Here is a 25,103-nt window from a genome sequence, read left to right as displayed (position 1 = left end):
GGCGCGGGCGAGCGAGTGAGGCACTGGCATCGGGGAGCGGCTCCGGGCGCGGGCGAGCGAGTGAGGCACTGGCATCGGGGAGCGGCTCCTGGCGCGGGCGAGCGAGGCACTGGCATCTGGGAGCGGCTCTGGATAGGGGTGAGCGAGTGAGGCGCCGGGACCAGGGAGGGCAGGAGTGCTGCCCGCGGCCGATTTGGCATCAGAGCCGGCAGGGAGGGCTCGGTGGGGGAGGGTCACTGGCGGGGACAGCGCGATGAAGGTGGCAGGGTTGTGAAAGGGGCTCTGAGGGGTCCTTGTTCGCGGTGCCTCAGAGCCGAGGCTGCCGCTTCCCTGGGATTTACCCCTCGCGGGCGGTGTGGCTGAGCAGGTACAGCAATTCTGCAAGAGAAAAGGGGAGGCTTTGCCGTGTTCTGGAACGTCCAGGGCTTTCCTTCTCCTTTGCTTGCGGCCAGCTTTGCGGCAAACCGTGGTTTTGCCGCGAGTCTGCGCCCAAGCGTCGCGATAAACTTTGTGTGAAGTCAAGGCGCTTAGAAACGCTGAAGTACCGTTGGAATACTGCCTGGATCTGCGGTCTGTTTGGATTTTTTCGTTTATAAATGCATGATATTTTTGTTGTAAAAGTCATACGTTCTTTCCATTTTCTCAGATCTAGTTGTTTGTTTAGCGGTATGATTCATTTGGTTATTCTTTTTTCTTTACTCTGAAGTATATAGGATTAAAATCCGGATACCTTTCTCAGTGCTTCTCAGAAGAATACTTTGCCTGGTCCCTTAGGAACATTGAGAAGATGTACATTAAGTCAATTGTTCTCGAAGGTTTTAAATCCTATGCTCAGAGAACGGAAATTAATGACTTTGACCCGTTATTCAATGCCATTACTGGCTTGAATGGTAGTGGCAAATCCAATATCTTGGACTCCATCTGTTTCGTGCTAGGAATCAACAATCTGTCACAGGTAAAGAGATGGGACATTTAAGAAAAGTCTTTCTTCTATTAGCAACTTCTCATGTTGCTCTAGTGAGTAATCTCCCATGGAAGACCTGAAGTGGTGCTTCTTTGAAAGAAATAGTTTCGTTATTTCAATTTTTCATTGCATGAATCTGGGTGTCTGTCCTTGTTGCTCAATCTTACATTAAGGTCGAGTTACAACTTTATCCACGTACCAAAGTTACACAAACTATGTGACTTGAAACAATAGACTAAAACTAACCACTTAAGAGCTAACAACTTCAAGCCAAAAGTTCCTTTTTGCATCTAAAGGCACTAATTTGCTCATTTGTAATAAATGTTTTCAGTTCTGGATTGGGTCTTAAAATCTGGCTACCTGATTCATAAAAAAACATTTAAAAGTGGTTTTCATGCAATGCCTGCTATTTAAGAGATAATATATATGCTTTATTTTCATTAAAAAGCGTGTGCTTTGACATCAATTTTAATCTCTGTCTGAAGGTGATTTTTCAATTTGCTTTCCTTTCCATCCCTACCTTCCCCCGGTTGTAGACAAAGCCAGCAGGCCTCCAAGGAACACGTTCTGAATCATTTCCCTGTGAACTGCATTAAGAAAAATAAATGCTTGTTAAATAAATTTACTGTCAGCTGGCTTTTTTTAAGATGTAGTCAGTGTTTGTCAGGAGCCTCATACAGAAACAGTTTATCTGCATGAAAACTAGACTGGCACACAATGGTTGTGGTTTTACAATGATAGCACCTTGCAGCTCCCATGTATCAGTTCACATGAACTCATAAATATGCAGCTAGATCTTTGTTTTTTTGGTTAATTTCTCCAAAACCTGCAGTAGTACAATTAAAATGTAAATTTCTGTCCAAAAACTGTTTATCTGTTCCCTGGATTTAGGTGCGAGCTGCCAGTTTGCAAGATCTAGTTTATAAGAGTGGGCAAGCTGGAGTTACAAAGGCAACTGTGTCTATTAACTTTGATAATTCAAACAAAAGTCAAAGTCCACTGGGATTTGAAGCTAATGATGAGATCACTGTGACTAGGCAGGTGAGTCTTTAACATCTGTATTTTTTTCATAACCTATTTACATTTTTACCATGCTCAGGAGTGGTCAAGGAAAAATAGGGTGATTTTTAAAGTCCCTGAGTTTCTGCAGTAGAGACAAGGCTTCTGTGCTGCTTGTAGTGTAGTTAGTTACACAAACTGTAAGAGTAGATCCAGTGTACTAGCTAGAAGTGTTCATAAAGCAAGTTAAAGTTTTCTATCTTGTGGCATTTTCTGCTTTCATATCTTTCCTCTTAAAATCTGGACTCTGTGTTAAATTTGGTCTCCAAGAACAAAGGAATCTTTATTGTTCTGATGAAGATGTTGGGGTTTTGGTTTTTGATTGTTTGGTTTTTTTTTAAAGTAGAGCTTTTGGAAAGCCTCTTGACAATATTGTCCTCAATGACTAATATTTCTTATAATTTAGTTAAATATTTTAAACATCAAACAAGTTCTGTTTTGACATTTGTTATCTTATATAGCGCAAAAGTTCTATTATCATTATAGTGCAAGGATTCCATATCACCAGCGTTTCATACCTCCTTGATGTTTCTCATAGGCAGCTCCTCTAAATACTGACTGTTCCTGGTCCTTGCAGCAGTCATCTGACTCCAGATCCCACCAATCCACTCTTTTATACCACTTGTTCTTATTGGCTACAGGTATGGCCTCTTAAGATCAGGCCTGCTCCTAATCTTTAGTAATTGGTCCAGCTGCAACTTGTTGGGAGATAAGATTTACCCATACTGTATCCCCCTATACATACTGTATCCCCCTACAGATGTTCTGCACAGTTTGCACATACATATGTATGTAAAGATATAGCAGGTGTGATTTCCTGAGATTTTTTTATTCTTTATTACAGTTTATATTCTCACAACACTAAGCAGTTTTTTGTCTTTGTTCTCTAGGTTGTTGTTGGAGGTAGAAGTAAGTATCTTATCAATGGTGTGAATGCTGCCAACAGTCGTGTGCAGGATCTCTTCTGTTCTGTTGGACTCAATGTCAATAATCCTCACTTCCTCATTATGCAGGTATTGTACGCATCTTTATAAAATCCAGAAAGAGCAGAACTTGCAGTAAATTTAAGACAGGGGAGATTATGGGAAAACACTAATTTCCTAGTTAGAGTGGCATCTTATGAAGAAAAAATGAAGTCTGTTAAGTTGTTAATATTTCTAGTACAGCATAGTTTGACCCTAAAACACATCTTTTAGCACAAGACCTCATGTGGCTCTCATGTTGGCAAAACTTTTCCAAAATATGTTTCCATTTTATTTCCTATTTTTTTTTCCTCCTTAACACATAGGTATTGCTTTCATAAATATTATAAAATGGCAGATTTTATTTGCTGTTATTTGTGCTCCATGTTAGACAGTATCTTGAAAGAAGTTGAGATATGTACCTTCTTAAGTCAAAGTTATCAAAAGAAGACTGACAAAGGAGCTAGGCAAATTCCTGAAATATTTGCAAGGAATAATAAAACAGAGCAGGATTTATTGTTTCAAATATAACTATCCCATTTAGATGGCAGAGGTGGGAACAGTTTTGTACATACTTCCTTTCCACCTGTTATGTATGAGCTACATCACCCATACAGCTGGTTTATGATTAGGAGCTTATTCAACATCAGCAACCCAGTAAGACTGTAGGAAAAATATTTGCATTACTCCTTTAAGATGTAATCAGGACTGTGGAGGATTAACCTAAGATACAATGTATGGGCCATTTCAAGTATATTACCTGAAAGAATTACTTATTTGAACTTTAAGGAGCAAAAGAATTGAGTAAACTAGATTATTGTTGTAGCAAATTAATTTTTTAAGTGCTTGAACTTACAATACAATGTATAAAAGTGAGTGGGGGTTTGGGGTTTTGGTTTTTCTTTTTACTACTTCATGGTACACAACCACTGATCTTGTTTTATCTTTCTGTCACCAGGGACAAATTACCAAAGTTCTAAATATGAAGCCACCAGAGGTAGGAGAGTTGTGGGAGTGTTTTTGTCTGAAGTTTTACTGAACTGATTTGAATGATAGGAATCTATATGTTGGGAGGGGGACAACAAAAATAAAGGTTGGAGGGAGATGAGATGTTCAGCTTAATTGAACCAATCTAACGTAAAAAGAAACATCAAAGTTTTTTGCATTGCTTTATTTTAGATTTTAGCTATGATTGAGGAAGCAGCTGGAACTAGGATGTATGAGTCCAAGAAAATAGCTGTACAGAAAACCATAGAGAAGAAGGAATCCAAACTGAAAAACATTCAAATGGTAATACATGTTGTAAAGTAGACTTTCATTCATGTTTGTTAAAGATAACTGAACAAGTAGTTCAATGTTGACTTTGTACAATGTTCTAGAATATTTCATTTCTGTACCTGGAACTAGATATCCATGACTAGACATGTTAAAATTTTAGAGTTCAGTAAAATCAGAATATAAATCTTCTGTTATATGTTTCAGGTCTTAAATGAGGAGATCAGTCCAACTTTACAGAAACTGAAAGAGGTATGGAAAAATTAGAAGGGTGGTAAGTTAGGTCCTTCAAGTACTGAAAAAATACTTTCACAACTACCATGAACCAGTAAGTTTTGGCTAAAACAATAGCATGTTTTCAAGTGCTGCCAAGTCTTGTAAGGGAAAGAATTTTGTCATATTTCCAAATACAGAGAATGTGACATTTTAGACTTCCAGGAAATCCTAGAGAGAGATGTAGGGAGAAGGAAGAAAACAAGAGAACTAGATAAAAATAGATTTAAAAGTGTCTTAGTTCTTAAAAAAACTAAGTCAAGCGGTATTTTTGGTGTGCAATCAATTAGATGAATGTTGTTTTAGCTGAGAATAACATGAAGAATCCATCTTCTTACTTACAAATACTGATGTTTAGAGGTGCTTAAAAGATTTCTGTAGTGGTCTTATGTAACTCTGGTTTTCCATCAAAATTTACAGCTTTTTTTTTTCTCTCTCTCTTTTTTTTTTTTTTTGTCTGTTCAGGAACGAGCATCGTATCTTGAATACCAAAAATTAGTACGAGAAATAGAGCATTTAAGCCGTTTTTGTGTAGCTTATCAGTTTGTTCTGGCTGAAGAAACAAAGGTATCCTCCAGTGATATGTTAAAGGAAATGCAGTCTAATACAGAGAAGATTCAGGAATCAAGGGCTGAAATTGAACAGAAGGTAAAACAACTTAATGAAGACATAGCGGAGATGGAAAAGGAAAAGGATAAGGTAAATGAAAACAGTTGTGCTCCTCTGAATACTTTAGAAGCTGGGAGAAATACAAAGAATTTTATAGATAATATACTATTGAATTTTTATCTTCTGGTGTGTTGCTTAGGTTATGCAGTTATGCTTAGGTTATTTGGTTTTATCTAGAAGACATCCATTTAAAAGGGTGGGTTTTTTGGTCTGAAATGCAAACGAAAAATAACTGAAGTGTAAAAAACTGTTTGACTTCATGTTTTTACTCTATGCATTCAACAGTAAATTTTGCCAGAGGCTTTTTTCTCCCTTTTTGTTGATGTCTCAAAAGAAAAGTAAGCAAGGTTTTGTTTGACAGTAATCAGTATTGATTTTGATTTTGGGGGCAAATTTAATGAGATGCAGGATGGCCCATAGAGTCTTTGAATGTCTAAATCCACCTTCTGTACAGGGACAGTGTCCCATCTTATGGAGTGATGTGGATTTTCAACAGTACCTTCTAGTTAGGTTGGATTTCAGAGGTGAGAGATGGTCTGACCTGTTTATCTTGGAGACTTCTGCCTGCTTGGTCAGATTTCCTTCTACATAAAGCTCTGAACAGAAGATGAAGTACTACAAATACTGCATTGGTTTTACAGGCTAAATTAAATTTCCTTTATTACTGGTTGTAGGAAGCTGGTTGTAAACTCCATGAACTAGAAGCTGCTCTTTCAGCACATCAAAGAGTTAATACAAAAGTACGAAGTGCTCTTGATCTCCAGAAGCAAAACTTAAAAGTTGAAGAGGTTAAGTACAATGAATTGGTAACACGTATGCAGAAGGTGAGATATTTATATATATTTTTCTTTACATACTAAATTCAGATTGTGGAAACAGCTGTTTTTTCTTTTCTGTTATGGTATGAAGAATCCTGTGATTGGCAAGAATTGCATTAAGGAAGTAGAGACTAATGTTAAGGGCTTTGCTTAATTTATTCAGCATAGGTAGTAGGTTCCCTGTAGAAAAAAACATGATGCAACTACAAATAAAGTGCAGCTCCTCAAGGTTCCAAATTTTCTCTTAAGCTCAGCTACAGAAGCTAAACTCTGTAGCTTCAAATGATTATGCTCTCTGGACATATGTTACTCTTAAAATTAAATGAGGAATTTCTGCCTTGCATATTTTTGACAATTAATGGTTTTTTGTGCAGGAGGATAATTTTTTAGATATTGGGAAGAGCAAGATAATTCTCCTAGTTCTTGGGGAGTTGTTACCACTTCCTGTATTTCATCTCTCTGTAAATACTCGGAATACTCATGGGACGAGTAACACATTGGGAAACATGCAAAGACATATCACAAGATCACAAAATCTGAAAAAGGGTCATAGAAATATAGTTGACTAAACTACTTGTTGCTCCTCACCTAAACAACATGAATTTCAAGGTAATAGACTGAGGTTTTCTCTCTCTTTTTTTTTTCTTTGTTTTGCTGAAGGATTCTAAAGCATTACTATCAAAGGAGAAAGAAGTAAAGAATCTAGAGAAAGAACTAAATGTTTTACTGGAAGAAAGTGAAAAAGATGCACATGCTTTAGCTGCAGCACAACAGCATTTTAATGCTGTATCTGCTGGCCTGTCCAGCAGTAAAGATGGTGAAGAAGCTAGTCTTTCAGGACAGATGATGATCTGCAAAAATGAAATTAGCCAAGCATTAACAGAGGCTAAACAGGTAAGAAAAAAAACCTCTCCCTGTCTCAGACCTGCCTTCATGCTTTTGAAAATTGCCTGAAAACCAATTGACACATGCTTGAAAGATCAATGAAAAGAGGTGCAGAATATCTATTCAAGATATTTTACATTTTGGCATATGCATTAAACTAACTTTTTGATAAAATATAAACGAAATATCCTTGCACGGGAAAATGCTGTAGCATTGCTGTGAGGAAGTATTAGAAACTGCCGTTTGAGATATAAAGTAGGATTCACTGTACTCAAGTGATCAATAGTATTGAATAGGAAAAAATTAGGACTGTTGTCCATGATACACAGTCAGAGATTTCGACAGTTAAACTTAATAAAATCAAAATAAAGATGCCTGTGATTGTGAAATGGAGGGCTTAGAAGAAACTATTTTCTCCTTAGTTAAATTGTATGCTCATCACATGACTGAAAGAACCAATGCTTGTATTTCCAAACTTCACTTTCCTTGTCTCACTTACAGAGAAATTCTGCTCTGTAGAGTAACAAGGACAGCTATATCCCATCTTAAATTACTTTGTTTCTTCTCAGAGTTATTAATGTTCTAATATGTTACCGCAGTTAAATAAAAGATCTGTGGTTTTGTGTCCAAATAACCTGTGCCATTATTTTCAAAAGCTAGGGCTGGCTTTGGCATATCTGCAACCAGTGCAAAACTTCATAAATTACATGGACAGTTTGATAGTGCAAATGTTATAAATTTGTGCCTGCAAAATTGTCTTTGAAGATTTCGTTCCACATTTGCTTATTCCTTATAGGCTCAAATGAAATTGAATTATGCACAAAAAGAATTAAAGGCAAAAGAAGCTGAAGTTAAAAAGATGGATGAAGGCTACAAGAAAGACCGAAATGCATTGGAAGCTGTCGAAAAAATGAAAATAACCCTAGAGAAGCAAATAAAGGAGCTGAACTATTCAGGTCTGGATAGACTTCTAATGCATAATTTTGGGTCAATCTGCAAAGGAGTATAAAATTGTCATGAGTTGATCCTGACTTGATGCCAGGTGTTTGCCAAAGGTGTTTTATCACGCCCCTTCTCAAGTAGACAGAGGAGACAATATACTGCAAAATCTCATTGGTTGAGATAAGGACAGGGAGAGATCGCTTGACAATTACTGTCATGGGCAAAATAGACTTGACTTGGGGAAATCAATTTAACTTAATTTCCCAGGCTCTATTTAATTTCTGATTTTCTGTACCTCCTCTCCATGAGTGATGCAGGTGGATAGGGAATGGGGGCTGCAGTCAGTTCCTCACATGTTGTCTCTGCCACTCCTTCCTACTCAGGGTCAGGACTCACACCCTTCCCCTGCTCCACCATGGGGTTTCTCACAAGGGAGGCAGTCCTCCTTGAACTTCTCCAGTGTGAATCCTTCTCATGGCCTGCAGTTCTTCACAAGCTACTCCAGCAAGGGTCCCTCTTATGAGGTGCAGTCCTTCAGGAACAGGCTATTCCAGTGTGGGTGCCCTGTGGGGGTCACACATCCTGCCAGCAAACCTGCTCCAGCATGGGCTCATCCGTCCATGGGTCTGCAGGTTCTGACAGGACCCTGCTCCAGTGTTGGTTTCCACAGGCTACAGGTGGACATCTGCTACACGGCCCACGTTGCTACCTCAGCATGGTTTGCACCACAGGCTGCAGGAGGATCTCACTTCCAGTGCTTGGAGCACCTCCTCCCTGTCCTTCACTGGCCTTGGTGCCTGCAGGACTGTTCCTCTCACATATTGTCACTCCTCTTTCCAGCCACTGCAGATAGGTTTGGCCTTTTTTTCCCCTTCTATAATATGTTTCCCAGATGCTTCACTACCATCAGTGATGGTCTTGGTCTTGGCCAATGGCAGCTCTGTCTTGGAGCTGGCTGGAGGATGCAGAAACAAATGAAAACAAAATAATTTATGCTCTGCTTCCCATCAGGAATTAGGAGGCAGTGTTCAGCCGCTTCCTGTGAAGTAGGACCTCAGTCTGCTGTTTTGGAAGAAAAAGGCCTTAATAATGGATGCTTCCTTCCGTCATCCTTTCTGTTAGCTTTTACTGATGAGAATACCTTCATAATAGTATGGAATATCTGTTGGACCCTATATCCTGTCTATGTCCCCTCCCAACCTGTTGCCCCCTCACAACCTACTGGCTTTTGGAAGGGGACTGGAAGGACAGCCTTGGTGCTGTGCCAATATTCTTAGCAGTAGCCAAAACTGTGTTGCATCTATGCTTTCTCAGTAGAAACACAAAGAACAGCACTACGGGGGCTGCTGTTGGGCATCTCACCCAGCCCCAGTGCAGGAGGGGAATGAAAAATCAAGTACACTGCTTTCATGCATAAATTCCTCTGATGTAAGCTCTGCAAACTCTTAAACTTTCACTGAGAGCAGCTTAAAATAATTTGATTATATCAACTTTGGGCTGACCATTTTGAAGTTTGATGGCACAATTGAATTCCAGCTACAATTTGATGGTGAAAGAGACCAACACCACTATTGCTTCCTAGTTTTCTGTACCTAAAACACTTCTTAGAGTTTGTTTCTTATGCCAGGTAACATTTGTTTCAGACACTACTGTTAGCTGATATTCCAGATCAACCTTTAGAGAAGAACATTACTCTTTAAACTTTTTCTTTGCATGTTTGGTGTCATGATGGTATTAATTTATTTAGTCTGAGAATTTACAAAGAATTTTAAAAGTCCTCTCTACATATATGTAGATAAGCAGTGTAGGATACTAATTTTTAAGCTAATAGATTTCTCTTCTCTGGATATATGTCTACTGCTTGCGTTCAACTCTGAAGAAGAAAAAGGAGAAGCCCTCCTAGCAAAAAAGAAGGCATTGATTTCTGATATCAGCCAGCTAAGAGAACTGAGTGAAAATTTAATGGCAAAATTTCCTCATCTACAGTTTACATACAAGTAAGATCTCAGTGTGATCCTGAAAGACACTTGAAAGGATTTTTGGGGGCATTTTACCACATCATTCTACCAATGTCTTAGCTCTTGCTGTCCTTTTCTTGCTGCCACTGAATAATGTCTGTCTTACCCATGCTGAAAAGTGAAGGGGAAAGTGAGGAAATGTTATAATCTTATTTAAGTCACTAGAATTTAAAACTTTTGTCTGATGGTGTTTCAGTAGCAAAGGTCTAAACTGGGAAATATGAAATCATTGTTTTCTGCCTGTGGACACAAGTAGACTTGCTCTTGGGAGGTCAACTCCAGTCAAATATCTGTATCCCCAGGTTTAATTTTTTGTGTAATGGCCTGAACATACTCCTATAGCTGTGGTAATAACAGAGCCCATTGGAAAAATCCATTGAAAAAATATGGAAATAAATCAGGAATTCCATTCTTTTAATGGCTATGTAACTGACTCTTTATTGTCTAATCTCTTTGTGTGGAGTATTTAATAAAACCATTTTTTCATGGGGTTCTTTTTCTGATAGAATTTAGAATTGCTTATGGGAAAACCCATTATCATGGGGTTTAAATATAAAATTTTTAAGGATGCATGCGAGAAAAACAAACATGATTCATAGTCATAATTTATATTTATTTTAAGACATCCAGAAAAAAATTGGAATCCAAACCATGTGAAAGGCCCTGTTGTGTCTCTTTTCACTGTGAAAGATCTATCCAATGCCAAAGCCCTGGAAGCGGTGGCTGGAGGGAAACTCTATAACATTATTGTGGACACAGAAGTAAGTTTATTTCATTAGCACACAACTCTGAATTTTGAGATATGGTCATATGATTTGGGGTTAGCAAGCATGTGCCTGAATGCATGAGGCGTTAAAACCACCTACATGTTTTAATTGGCTCAAGAAAGTCATGCACAGTTGGTGGCAACAATGTGTTTTCTTCCAATGCCCTATTGTCTTTACAAAATTACTTGTGTACTCAGGTATGCTTTGTAACTATTTTTCATTTGAGGTTACTGGCAAAAAGCTTTTAGAGAAGGGTGAACTAAAGCATCGATACACCATCATTCCCTTAAACAAAATTTCAGCCAGGTGTGTTCAAGAAGACATAGTCAAGTTGGCCCAAAGCTTGGTATGTAAATAAATACACTCTTTACACTATATTGCTTCTGTCCCATTTTAATTTTATTTCTATACTAAAAACTTGAGATTCTTAATGGTTATTATAATAAGAATTTGTACAGAGTTTGAGGATATATTGATTTTGTTTTCCTTTGTATTGTTTCAATTTTGTGAGGTTTAAATGGGTATTAATTATTCCACTTGTAACTGAAATAGTTTTAAAATGTGATTATACTTTTGGACGCGTTATTATCAAAAAACAAATCAAATTTGAGACGTATTAAAACTTAAGGCATACTAATTGCATTTTGTTTGATTTCTAGGCTGGGCATGGTAACTTGTATTTAGCCCTTTCTCTAATTGGATATGAATCTGAACTGCAGAAAGCAATGGAATATGTCTTTGGAACAACACTGGTCTGTAATAACATGGATAACGCTAAGAAAGTGACTTTTGACAAAAGAATAATGACGAGAAGTGTTACTCTTGATGGAGATGTGTTTGATCCTCAAGGAACTCTGCATGGAGGCAATTGCTGGTTCTATTCATATAATACTAATAATATTGTGTGTCTGTTGATATGTTTACTGCTTTTGCATATTTTTTCTAAAAATTAACAGTAACCTTTATGCTTAGATACATACTGGGAATAATATATTTGAGCTAAAGTTGTCTTGAGCTGAAATAATATTAATTAGTTTAAGAAAAAATTAATGACAAACTTCACATAAGGTAATTTAGATTTTCAATACTTAAATCTTATTAGACTGTATAATCCTCTTGGAAGCAAAAGTGCTTTTTTGAAGCAATTCATCATTGGTTTGCAATAATTTCATAAATTATGGAAAGTTAGCTGTTTGCATAAGTCACGCATGTGTAGTATTCGAAGTCTGCAGAACCATGTTCTGTAACAGAGGAAGTAGTTTTCTCTTCTGAGAACTCTAGCTTTAGCCTAGCTGCCTTCTCTGTTTCTCAGCTAAAATAAATCATTAACCTGCCTCATTATTAATGTTTAGAATTTGCAATTACCAGTGGTGAATCCACTGGTTTAATTCCAATTAGCCTGGCTTTTTAATTTTTTCATTGAACAGGTGCATCCTCACAAGCTGCACCAATATTGTCTAAACTTCAAGAAGCGAAAGATGTTGAACTAGAACTCAAGAAAAAGGAATCTGAACTTGAAGCTGTAGAGAATGAGTTGGCAAGCTTGAAGAAGGTTGCTGAAAGGTAAGGTTTGCACTATACAATGTGTATAATTTCTCTTAATGTGACCGAGTAAATTTAATGTAACAAGTTGTTTTGGGAGGCCATAGGCCTTTTAAGAATGTAATATGCAGAAAGTAATTCCCTTCTTCCCTCTCCTCCCAATATAATTAGTAAGTTCAGTAATCAAAAAGCAAATTCAGTTTTTAAATAACACATGCAAAACCCCTTTGTTTTGGATAACACAGGGGGAAAAAAAGGGTACACATTGGTATTTGAAATTGGTTGAATTTTCATGAAGTCCATTGAAGAATGGATCTGTTCCAGACATATTTTAACACCTGTACAGAATTACAATTTGTAGTCAGTCTTATTGTTCTCACAAGGAAATAAAAAGATGTTAAAAAGGATTATCTGAGTGATACCGCTGTAAGCATTTAAATTAAATAATATTAAGTATATTTGATTTTCAGCTACTCAGTTACTGAATACTATATTAAAAGATGGAACAGAAAAATGTATTTATTCAGTTCTGTAAAAATGCCATAAGGAGGGTAGTGTTGCATAACATACTACCTACCAGCTGGATTTATTTTTTCAAATTGTTTTGAGCTGCAGTAGACTTCCAGAAATATTGCTAAGAGGAGGAAGGAACTTTTGCTTCTAGATATCCTTTCTACAGTTCTTCACCCTAACATCTGTCATGCTGCCAGTTGAGAAAAAGGTGATGTCTGAATTGTTGCCAAAATTCCATGAGTTGCATTTGCTTTAATAGGTTGGATCAGGGCCAAACAGCAGGACCTGCATATATAATAACTTACAAGCCTATAAACCTCAAAATTATTATTAAAGCAATTATATTGGATTTTCATTCATTTAAGCTTATTTGCCCTACTGTCATCACTGTATCTCACATGAGAAATGGAATACAGATATTCATCTACCTACTTCAGCTTTGAAAGTGAGATGCTGGTTAACCTTCCATATAGCAGTGTGTGTCACTACTGTCTCCAAAGGTATCAGCAGCTGAAGCAGCAATGGGAGATGAAGTCTGAGGAAGCAGAGCTGCTGCACAAGAAGCTTTGTCAAAGTGCTTACCACAAACAAGAGGAAGAGCTGATTGCCCTGAAGAAAACCATTGGTGACAAATGTGTTCTTACTCTTTTACCTGAAAACTAATTATTGAGAATGAGATGGATATCAGGCTGTTTGAGTAACACATTCTTTATTTAAGAAGTACTTTTCACTTTAAAAATACTAGCTTTATATTTTTGAACATGTAACAAACACAGAATCACAGTATATTTGCATAGAGGTGATTCACTTAAAGGTGGCCATTCTCTTATAGTAAAGGTTATACTTTTATTGAATGTTTTTTATATACTTTGTAATACAGGAAAATACATCTTTGCAGGGAAGTTCAAAAATGGATTTAATCCCATATTTAAGTAATCTTTGCTTTTTTCAAGCCATCTGTACTTAAGGTTAGTAATATAGTTTGCATAACAAGAAAGCATAGGAAAGAAATAGTGTTTTGTATAGCTAAGGAGAGATAAATTTGCACAAAATGCAGCAGCAAGTAAAGTATTTAAAAAATGGACAGAAGTGATACATATCTAGATGTTGTATTCTAGGGATGAGATGGTATCTTGTTAGGGAGCTGTGCTTTTTGATCCTGCAATTTGACATTCTTCCCTCTGTCAAAAAAAAATTGTCATCTTTTCATATTGGCTGTTTGGTCCCCTACCAATAACTGATAGCAACAGCACACTATCTTAGAGTAATCATTGAAATATATGATTATTCAGACTTCAGCAACTAGTGAGTGTTCAACCACTTTTTTTCTGTTGGGGCAAAGAGAGATTTATTTCAGTTGGCATTTAGGATGTAAATTTGAAGACAAGAACAGTGCTCAATCTCAGTACTCTACTTTTTGATTCAGCATCTTGTGAAGAGACATTAAACAAAACTGAAGAGAGCAAAAAGAAGGCAGAAAAAAAATACAAGGAATTAGAGAATAAACTTAAAAATGCAGAAGCAGAGTGTCTAAAAGAGCGAAAAAATGCAGAGCAGAATCTAGATAAAGCCAAGAAAAAGGCAGACACTTCAAGCAAAAAAATAAAAGACATGCAGCAGGTAAAACTTTACTTCTGTTGGCAGTTCTCTCCATGTTAAAAGTGCAAAAATCAGAAAGTTTGATTCTCCCGAGGTTTTAATACTCTCAGTTTTGGGACTTAATATACTGTGTAGTCACTGACTGAGCTTTTTTGTAATTTTCTTTATTTATTTTGTGGGATTACACCCTTGCTCAAGAATGGGTGCTGTTAGTCTTCTACAGTATTCACTACATCAAACTGAATCTTAACTCTTTCCATCCAGCTGAATCTTAATTCTTTGCATTTAAGTATTACTAATAAATTAGAAAACATCTCTCTAGGAAGTCAAAGCTTTAGTTCTGGAACTTGAAGAGCTGAAACAAGAGCAGACCTCCTATAAACAACAGATAACAGCTGCAGAGGAAGCAATCAAATCCTACCAGAATCAAATTGATGCTCTGGTGGCTGAAGTGGCTAAAACAGAGGTAAAACTGAAATACTGTGTTTTATTATCCATTTTGATGTTACTCTGTGTGATCCTCTGAACCTCACATTATAATGTGTATTTTTTTCTGCGGATTTGCTTAGTATACTCAATCAGCCTAGGTAGTTATTTTTTTGCTTCACTTTGGCATGTGAATTTTTTTCTCCTTGCTGTGTCAGTTCTAATAAGGCTTTAATGCCAGCCTTAAAAGAGGCCAATAAATGTCTGCTGATTTGCTTTTTCAGGAATCTGTAGAGAGAGCACAGAAGGAGTTTGCCAAGCAAAAAGAAGTAATTGCATTACATGATAATGCAATTAAAGACAAATCTGCAGAGATGGCAAAATACAGAGAACAAAATAATGAATTACAGCTTAAGATTAAAGAATTAGAACACAGCATCACCAAATGTCAACAAGAAGCTGCTGATGCTGCTGCCAAGGTATTGCAAAATTGTGCTTTTCTTCACATCTTGTGACCAAGAATGGTTATTCCCTTGCCACATGCAAAGGAAATAGCCTTTTTCCTTTAAGCACTATTTGCAGCTCTCAATGTAAAATTTTTATCTGAGGAAGAGGGAGTGGAAATTGTACATTGTAAAAGGCCTGATCTGTATGGAGTAACAGAGGATAGATCACAGTGAGAAAGTGATCAGTAAGAACATTCTGACTGTCTGGACAAATTAGATAACTAATTAAAGAAGGTAGTTCCATGATGCAGTGACATTGGTAGAGTTCAGATGTACATAAAAGTTCTTCAGGTAAGTAAGATGTACATGAAAGCAATAACCTTAAATCTTTAAATCCCTTGTTTGTCCACAATGAAGGAAATCACACAAAGTATTGTAAAGAAATGTACCTGTGCTGCACTAGGGTAGAAGAATTAATGTGGTAATTTCAGATTGTAGGTGGGGTGGAGGTTTTTTTTGCTTTTGTTTGTTTAAATTTTTATTTCACATTTGAGAAGGGTGAGGAAAAAGCTTCAACATAACTTTTTGTTTAAAGGTGGCCAAAATGCTGAAAGAATACAAGTGGATAGCTTCAGACAAGCCACTCTTTGGCCAGCCAAACACAGCCTATGATTTCAAAAGTTGCAACCCTAAAGAAGCAAGTCAGAAGCTGCAGAAATTGCAGGAGCATAAAGAGAAGTTGGGAAGGAATGTGAACACAAGAGCTATGAACATGCTTTCTGATGCAGAGGAAAGGGTAAACGTTCTATGATTTAATCTATAAAAATTGGGCAGGCTGGTCATATGGTGTATTTACAAGATATACAGATATATATAATGTAGCTTTATGTTTTCATGTGCTCTATTTCTCAATATACCAAAAATAAAACTAAACCTTTTTCTGTTTTTTTCATACTAATCTTACATCTTTGAACTCTTCATTGGCACACCAGGTTTTTAGGTTACTCATAATCTTGACCTTGATGATAAAAAATACTCTTTTATTCCTTCCTACCCCAGATCATCCTAAGTTGAAGCATCAGCAAGCTTTGTGGCATCCATTATATTATTTGAGAACTATATACTGAATTAAAAATTGCAGACCAAAAATATGTTCATCTTCAAGCATGATAGCTTGACAGCGTAGCAAGATTGTCTTGAATTAATCCGTATCTTCAGGCTATTCCAGGATTGTCTGGAAACTGCCCACTGACTTTATCCTTCAACTTTTCTAATACTTTTCCTCCTGTCAGCCTCGAGAACTAACCTTTCTTCTATGGAAAAGCAAATGAAACATGATTAACTTGGAAGTGCAACTTTCAGAGCAATGTCCTTCCCCTCTGCTGATTGTTGAAAATTCTGATGCTTTAATTTGCAAAGAATCCCAAAGCTTACATCCCTCATGCAGCTAAATGAATGCACTGGATTTTAATCTTGTGGTTAATGACTATTTCAGAGCTACACAATGATACTGTAAAGCTGTAAGATTAGCACAAAGTGCATTTGAGCACAAGGGTCATTGAAATCAGTCTTTTCTTCTCCTTGCACCAGTACAATGACTTAATGAAGAAAAAAAGAATTGTAGAGAATGACAAGATAAAAATTCTTGCAGTTATTGAAGAGCTTGACCGGAAGAAAAAACAAGCTTTAGATATTGCTTGGAAAAAGGTATGACACTTGAAATTTATCTTCATGTTTTAGTAGAGGATCAGATCTATCTTAGATTACTATTTTGCATATTTCCTTGGGAAAAAAAGGTCTGTTTTCTGAACTAATATCCCTGACCTATATTTAAAAATAACTACTTTATTTCTCCTGTTTATTCCCACTTTGGAGAATAAGACATGAATTCTCTGAGAATTGTAAAGGTCCAGTTAGAGCTGCAAAACTACTTTCTCATTCCCTTTTAGTGTCCACAAACATTTCATGAAGGTTAGAGCATATTGAAATATAGCTGGGTTTTTTTGGTGTGTTGTTTTCTTTTCTTAAACCAATATTTTACCAGAATAAAAATTTTCTGTTGTTATATTGCTCTCTACAGTGCAGGGCTGTGGAGCTGGGGTACTGCTCCTGTTACTGTCAGGATACATAATATTGGGGTAGAGCAATGTCTGATTTGTGTTTCTGTTACCTAGCACTCTGCCTTTTTACCAGGTCTCTCATATAATGAATTATAAGAAAAGTATAAAATTATGCCTTTCTAGATAGAAATCTTTTGACTCTTTCTTTTCTGCTGTACCAACAGAACTTGTGTTTTTTGGCCTTTGAGAAAATTGGTTTTAACTAAGATTAAATTGCACATAGAGGAAGTATCTGCTTAATTATTAATTATCCTGCCGGTACTTAGGATATCACTGATAAAATGGTTCCTTTTCATTGTAAAAATGGTGTTTGGCAGAAATTAGTGAGTTGTAATGCAAAAGCATCACACATGGTGGAATAAGTGTGTTTTCAGATAATTCCTAAACCTAGGAAATTTTAATCTGCATTTACAAAGTTGCATCCCATCCCATACCTGGACATTGCTTAAGTAAACCTGGGAAGAAAAAGAGTGGGGAGGATGCCACCATGTATCTCTTACATGGTGCTTGTATTTTTAGTAGTCCATTAATTGGGAGAAATTGCAATTTGCCAGTTAATAAATCTGAGTTAGGGCATAACCATTTCCCTGGCTGATAGCATAAAGAAGCCTTCCAATACATCTTTCATTGGATCCTTATAAAATGCTTAGTATGAGGTGTCACATATCCTTTGGTGTTGCTTCTCTCTTCAGTACAGAGAAAGTAAAAGCTAGTGTTTTCTCACTGTCCTGTATGTGACATGGGAAGTCACTGTGTTGAACTGGGAAAGAGGTCTCGGTTGTCCTGCTGCTCACCACTAAGTTTTTCACTCTTTGTGCTCTGATCCAAAGCACACTTATACATTTTTTGTGGTCTGACTTCTAGGTGAATGAAGACTTTGGTTCCATTTTCTCAACACTCCTACCTGGAGCCAGAGCTGTGCTATCAGCCTCTAAAACTGGCAATCGCTTTGTTGGTATGGAGTTCAGAGTTGCCTTAGGAAACACCTGGAAGGAAAACTTAACAGAACTTAGTGGAGGACAAAGGTTGGTGAATTAATTTGTTTTCCATTGTCATTGTGTATGTAATTGATATGTCCAAGTAATTAAAGTTCTGAAAAGCAAAAACTTAATATTTTCCTTGTCAAGTCAGGGACTCTGCCTTCCAAATGGACTCAATATTGGAAGCACTATTAATACATTCTGACTTAGAACAATGCTTTACTTAGTATAAGATAACAAACAAGATTTTACTCCTGTCACACAGAAGTGGCAAAAAAAACAATTGAATGGTGAGAAAGCCATATTAAACTCTAGGTAGTACTGACGTAATGTTGAATTAAATGCTCCTCTCCTTGCATTGTAACCACAAAAATCTATATAGGCAAGTGTTTCCCTGGTATAAAGGTATTATCATGACAACAGTTTTCTTCTCCAGTGTCTAAGGCTACTGTGTAGGCATGGGCTTCTTTGCAAGTTCTAAGGAAAAAAGATCTTTACAAACTGAAAAGCAAAAACAGAATTTGGGAAGAAGTGAGACAGGGATACAGAACTTTCTAAGGACAGAATACTTGAAGAACCAGATGTGGAAAAACATAATTGCAAAACTCAGAACTGTAAATCAAACAACAGCATAATTTTAAATATCGTCACCCAACTAATGTGATCTTCCAATAAGAAGAAGTAATATTTGCTTTTTCTAAGAGAAGACTTCATGTTTTGAAATGAGGAAACTATCATTCCATCTCTTCAGAACCGTAGCAGTAATGTGCTTTTGAGGGACTGTTTCAGAATCATAGAATCATTTAGGCTGAACAAACTGTCTTAAGATCATCAAGTTAAACCATTAACTTAACTGCCAGGTCCACCATCTAAACCATCTCGTTAAACCCCGCATCTACATGTCTTCTAAATCTCTCCATGAGTGCTGACTTCTGTTGGGCAACCCATTCAAATGCTTGATAACCAGTTCAGTGAAGAAATTTTTCCTGATATCATTTCCTCTTGGCCTGTCTCGTTATCTGGGAGAAGAGGCCAACCCCCACCTGGTCACACCCTGCTTTCTGTAGATAGCAATAAGGTCCCTCCTGGGCCCCCTTCTCTCCAGGCTGAACAACACCAGTACCTGCTCCTCATCAGACTTGTGATCCAGACCCTTTGACACATTCATTGCCTTTCAGTAAGTGTTTTCAGCCAGAGTCCTTCAAACAAGACTAAATCCTAATTTTCTTGTCTCCATACTAGATCATTGGTGGCTTTATCCTTGATATTAGCCATGCTCCTCTTCAGGCCTGCCCCAGTTTACATCTTGGATGAAGTGGATGCAGCCCTTGATCTCTCCCATACCCAGAATATTGGGCAGATGCTTCAAACTCATTTCAGACACTCCCAGGTACGATCTTGAAATTATTGTGGTAATGGAACGGTCTGGGTTGGAAGGGGCCTTAAAGATTACCTAGGTAATTCTCTGCTATGGGCAGAGACACCTTCCACTGTAAGATTCCGTGCCTGGCAGGGCTGTTTGGGTCTAATCCAGCTAGCATATGAACTATTCAGTGCAATATAAAGACTACTTAGTGCAAATCTCCAAGCACCCTGTGCAAAACACAACTAAAAACTATTCAGTGCAATACAACATTCCACCAGGCCAGATTGCTCAGAGTTCCATCCATTGTTTCCAAAGGCAGTCTGGCACTGAGGACTCTGAGCTGTTTACCTCTTTTATTCTACAGATGTGTGTTATATTTCTGAGTTCTTTCAGCTGAAAGCTAGACTGATATGGCAAGTGGTGAAACTTGAATGTTGTTGCTGCACTGGTTAAAATGGAGCAATAGGGAGGAGTGTCTGTGAAACGCTCAATTTCAAGCATGACAACATCCTGAATTCTTTTTTCCTAGAGATTTTTAACTTGAGGTTAAAGATATTTCATGTTGACCCTCTTAAAATAAGTGAGGCACTACTTATTATGTCCTTATGGAAAGGATCTCTGTATCACTGTGACCTGTATCCCATCAAATAGACTACCCATCTCTATTTGATGCAAGGACTTGACCATTCCAAATTATGAGACTGAGGAGGGGAACCAGTATTGCAAAATTATTTGAGTAGTATCTTTTGACTAGGTAAAATCCTACATTCTTTCATAATTAGTGGCACAGTTATTTCCATGTTTACTTCCACCACAAACAGGCATCCTGCATTGTGGACTGTATCCCAGGCCAGGTGCTGGGATATGGACAGAAGTGTCATTAGCTGCAGAAAAAGTGGGTTTACATTGACCTGTGTAGCACATTCTGTTGTGCCTTGGTTAGTTTTAGAATATTTTTAAAAGATTATTACTGAGGTATTAGCCAAATGAAAGAAAGGAGTCCTCTCTTTGGAAATCTTTTCTAGTGTTGTTGGGATAGCAACATTAAGTGTTTCTGGTTTGTTTTAGTTTATTGTGGTGTCCTTGAAGGACGGAATGTTCAACAATGCAAATGTCCTCTACAAGACCAGGTTTGTGGATGGTGTATCCACTATTGCAAGATACAGTCAGACTCGAAACAAAAAAACGAATCAGCCTGCAAAAGACTTGCAAAAAATAAAACATTGACTGTGAATGGTGAGCTGGGAAGAATTGGTCTTCTACATGCAGTAGAAATCAACTGTTACCTATTGCTTCCTAATGTTTATTTTTATAATGTTATGTTTTTGTATGTGTTAGTTCATATCTGCATTTCATTAAGAACTGAAATAAATAGGAAATAGCCTGTAACAACCTGTTTTGTTAAGTTTTGATATATCAAAAATATCATTTTTATGGTGTGCTGTAATTCCTTTCATTCTTCTGTAATATTTACACATAAATGTATATAAGTAGTAGCTTTGTAAAGTTAAAGCCTTCAGATGAGGAAGAGCTGATTCAGCTACCAGAGTTCTATTCAGAAGACCTATTGCAAAGTGTAGTAACAGTCTTCCTCACCTGACGCTGCTGAGTCAGGGATGGACGGAATGACTCTGTGGTTCAGAAGGCAAAAAAGAGATTCCTTATTGAGAGGTATTTATTAGAGGTTTTATAACCAGGATTGCTCAGGTCTCAAAGTAAAACCCTTTCACACTATTGCTGAACTATGAGTAGCACACTCTGAAGGTACATATCTGTAAACAACATGACCAGAAAGAGAGATCATAATTGTTTTCATTCTTCCTCTCTAAGTTTCCCAGGCCTGAAGCCTGGGAGAATTTTCTTTGACTGAACTGAGAATCTCCACCATTCCCTCTTTTCATTTAAAGAGGGAGCTGGTGTTTGTAAGTCCTCTGCAGGACCCCCTGCAGGAATGAGAACAAACACAGCTCAAGACGTTTGTCAACTGTCAATCAAACCTCTAATCAGACATTGGATCAGAACAGTCAAAGAGATCTCTAACTTGTATTATAAATTCCAAGAAATCAGTTACCAGCTCCAGTATAGTAACAAACCATTGTCAGTCTGCCAAAGGACTGGCAATCTGACTTGTCAAAATCCATTTCCCAGTATGAGCAGATGCCCATGTGGCAGAAAAGAAGGTATTAATAAACATGCGCACATACCCAAATCAGCCAAATTTGGCAAAATGAGACATCTGTTTCCCACAGCTGCAAACCTTTAGGCCTCTGGGATTATCCCAGCCAGTAAGGTGCAGCAGGTCAAGCCTTGGTTGGCTTTCATAGGAATTGCTTTTTGCAGGATGTGTGCACTTTGATAGAATGCAACGCTTTTGGCCTGTGCAGTCATGTCCTGAATAGAGTGATAAAACTGAACTCGGGTCCAAGTTGCATCCTCAAAGTTTTCAAAACAATTGAGTACAATTGACCAAATTCAGAAACACTTGAGAAAAATACTGGAAAGCCATGGCAACAGCCCTTTCTACAACCAGGCTGAGCCTAAGTTGTGACGTTCCAGTCTGATCCGAGCTGTCTATGAATAAATGTCCATGTGTTGGGTTTTTTTTTGTTGGGGTTTTTTTTGGGGGGGGGGCGGGGGGAGGGTGGTGGTTTTGGTTTTTTTTCCCAGAAAGGCCAGGGGGTTTGCAACAGCGGGTTTTATGACCGCGGGGCGGGGCGGGGACCCCGGTCCCGGTGGGCAGACCAAGGACCCCAAACCCGGCCCGCGGGGCGAGGTCTTTGTTTCCACAGCCTGCCGCCACCATGCGGCGAGTGTCCTCGCCGCAGGACTGGCCGAATGCCTCCTCCTCCCCACACTCTGTCCTTCCCATCTGCCACCTGGTCCATGCAGATGGGATGGAGAGGTTTTTCCGGGAACATAGCATTTCACCCTGAAGTTGGGGTTCTTGGCACCACCCACGTCTGCCCAGGACAAGCGCGTCGTCCGCACTGCCTCCTGCGCCTCCTTTCCCCCCGATACAAGTGATTGTTGCCCAGTTCCCTGATTCCCGGCCCACCCCCATCCCCCGGGACAGGAGACCCGCGGCAGCATTCCTGCACACCTGTTTCTCCCACCCCGCAGACGGGAGCGGGGGGGCCGAGGTGCCCCGCGCCCTGGGGGCAGCCCCACAGGGCGACGGCATCTTCTCTCCAACAGGGAGTTGATCCCAGAAAAGCACTGGGTTTCAGTGTTTCGGCACCGGCAGAGAGGAGCTGCGCGGCGCCTCCGCTGCAGAGGCCGCTGTCTCCCTGTCCCCGCCTCAGGAGAGCACGGCTCGGGACCGCCCGAGGAAGGGGAAAGGGACACTGGGCTGAAGGAGGCTAGGCTGGTTGCAGGCTCCGATGCAGGCGGCGGAGCGGAGCACAGAGCTACTGCAGGGGCAGCCGGGCAGTGGAGGGAGCAGCGTTCCCTGGCGGATCGTAAAGGCTCTTCCAGCGCCGCATGGCGCGCCGCCAGTCCCCGCAAAGCGGGCTGTGGGGCGGGCCCCCCGCCACAGCTGCAGAGGCGGCGGGCGCTGGCGCGGGGGGCGATCGGTGCGCCGGCCGCGGGTGCGCGGAAAAGCGGCGCGGCTGCTCCCGCTCCAGGGGCATGTAGCGCGCTGGCAGGGCGGTGGCTGCAGCCGCTCCTGCGCATGCTCGGGCGGAACAGGAGAAAGCTGCTTGAGCCGGGGGCGGAGCCGTCCCGCCCCGTGCGGGGCCGGAACCAGCGGCGCCGGGCGTGGCGGTGGTCGCAGTGCGCGGCTCGGGTCAGCTCTTCCCGAGACCTTGCGCTGAAGGGCTTTAGAAATGCGTCTCCAGGCAGGCAGTGAAAACCTTGCGACCGCATCGCCGGTGGTGGCTGCAGTTAGCAAACAATCACCTAGGGATTCCCAAGTCTCCGAACTGAATGGGGCGCTCACATCTGCTGCGAACCCGCCATCTCTGGCCCAGGCCAGCAGACCGCGGAGCTCTCCATCAGAGACAGCGAGTCTCATGGGCGGGAAAAAAGCTGTCCACGCGATCAGAACTACTTGTTCGTCGCTAGAAAGTTGGTTCCCCTTTTTTAAGGAAAACCCGTCCCTCGGCAGGCATCCACTTCAGGAGACACTCTGCTGTGTTGGGAAAACCACTCATCCCCACTCAGTTCCCGGCCTCTCGGGGCCGATGCCCACGGTCTGAACGGGACCAGTCCTCTCAGGAAGACACGGGGCACAGTCAGCGTTACCTCACTCAGGAGGGCAAACAGCGGCCAAGTCATGAGGGGTCTCCTGCTCCCTCTGTGCTCAGCCTCGGCTGCAATCTCGGCCAGACCCTCCAGGATCCCGTCCTTCAGCCGAGGCTGTGATCACATCGGGGTCACCAGATGACACTGCTGAGTCGGGAATGGACATAATGACTCTGTGGTTCGGAAGGCGAAAAAGGGAGCTCCTTTATTAAGAGGTAGCGTCCTTTTATAGCCAGGATCGCTCAGTGAAATCCGATTGGTCTCAAAGTAAAAACCTTTCACACTATTAATGAACGATGAATAACACACTCTGAAGGTACATAGCCATAAACAACATGAACAGAAAGAGAGATCATAATTGTTTTCATTCTTCCTCTCTAAGTTTCCCAGGCCTGAAGCCTGGGAGAATTCTCTTTGACTGAACTGAGAATTTCCATGCTCGCCTGTCAAATTCCACAGAAAAGCGTAATTGGTATGTAATTGGTTTTTAAGGAGCAAAGCAATCCTCAACAACTAATCCTCCCAAGCTCTTTTTACAATTTTTAACCTGTTATTACTAAATATAAACTATGCTATATAACACAGCCTGGTTGTGTATGTGCTTTCCTTCCTCAAAGTTTTTCACTGAACAGTGCTTTCACAGAATTGAACTGTTTCCCAGTTTTTAACTTACTTGAACGTATCCTGCTACTTTCACTGGCCAGAAATGACATGTCTGTGGGGCTTAAGTCCAAACCAGCTTTATCACAGCACTGCAGAGTAGGTCTCTGCTCACCACAGCCCAGGACCTATGCATGCTCTGTGTATGGTGGGTGCATGGTCTGACAGCATTTCCCTTGCCAGATCATGCTTCAGCCTCTTGGTGGCCAGCATAGGCAAGGTCTGTGTTTGCATGCTGTCCTCTGCTTACCTCATTCGTGTCCCTGAATATTATTTTACTAAGTTTTCAATTTCACGGCCTCATCTACCATGTACATGTAATACATACAAGACTGTATATATAATAAATGCAAAGAATGTGTCTGTAATACAGACACATACCCTAACCCTGCCTGGTTTCAGGAGACCAAGCTATGGGTTCAAAAACACACACTTCCTTCCAGGGCTGCAGAGCCACCATGTGTTTCCATGAGGGGAGGGCAGTGGGCCAGCACGGAGCACAACAGCAGCACACACTGAATCTGGAGCACAGGAACACTATAAAATACCCACTGCAGGAGAAAAAAACACTACCAGT

The 25,103-nt window shown here is 39.6% G+C and overlaps 1 protein-coding gene across 1 annotated transcript; it reads left to right on the top strand.

The window, feature by feature from the left end:
- Positions 1 to 40: 40 nt before the first annotated feature.
- On the top strand, positions 41 to 21,010 carry SMC2 (structural maintenance of chromosomes 2). Its single transcript, XM_036403166.2, has 25 exons — positions 41 to 138; positions 707 to 955; positions 1,856 to 2,005; positions 2,914 to 3,036; positions 3,944 to 3,982; positions 4,165 to 4,275; positions 4,468 to 4,512; positions 4,999 to 5,232; positions 5,877 to 6,026; positions 6,681 to 6,914; positions 7,702 to 7,861; positions 9,727 to 9,844; positions 10,488 to 10,626; positions 10,859 to 10,978; positions 11,292 to 11,496; positions 12,060 to 12,195; positions 13,188 to 13,312; positions 14,114 to 14,307; positions 14,609 to 14,752; positions 14,997 to 15,191; positions 15,754 to 15,954; positions 16,749 to 16,865; positions 18,143 to 18,303; positions 19,501 to 19,648; positions 20,693 to 21,010. Exons 2-25 carry the CDS (start codon positions 788 to 790, stop codon positions 20,849 to 20,851), a joined length of 3,576 nt encoding a protein of 1,191 aa, XP_036259059.1. The 5' UTR covers positions 41 to 138; positions 707 to 787; the 3' UTR covers positions 20,852 to 21,010.
- The last annotated feature ends 4,093 nt before the right edge of the window (positions 21,011 to 25,103 follow it).

Source organism: Molothrus ater, chromosome Z, assembly GCF_012460135.2.
Source record: "Molothrus ater isolate BHLD 08-10-18 breed brown headed cowbird chromosome Z, BPBGC_Mater_1.1, whole genome shotgun sequence".
Lineage (NCBI taxonomy): Eukaryota > Metazoa > Chordata > Aves > Passeriformes > Icteridae > Molothrus > Molothrus ater.
This window is presented reverse-complemented; position numbering and strand designations above follow the sequence as displayed.

Coding starts and splice junctions, on each gene's coding strand:
- SMC2 (XM_036403166.2), top strand. CDS start 788: ATGTACATTAAGTCAATTGTTCTCGAAGGTTTTAAATCCTATGCTCAG. Junction 3,037..3,943: donor CTCACTTCCTCATTATGCAG/GTATTGTACGCA, acceptor TTCTGTCACCAG/GGACAAATTACCAAAGTTCT. Junction 5,233..5,876: donor TGGAAAAGGAAAAGGATAAG/GTAAATGAAAAC, acceptor TACTGGTTGTAG/GAAGCTGGTTGTAAACTCCA.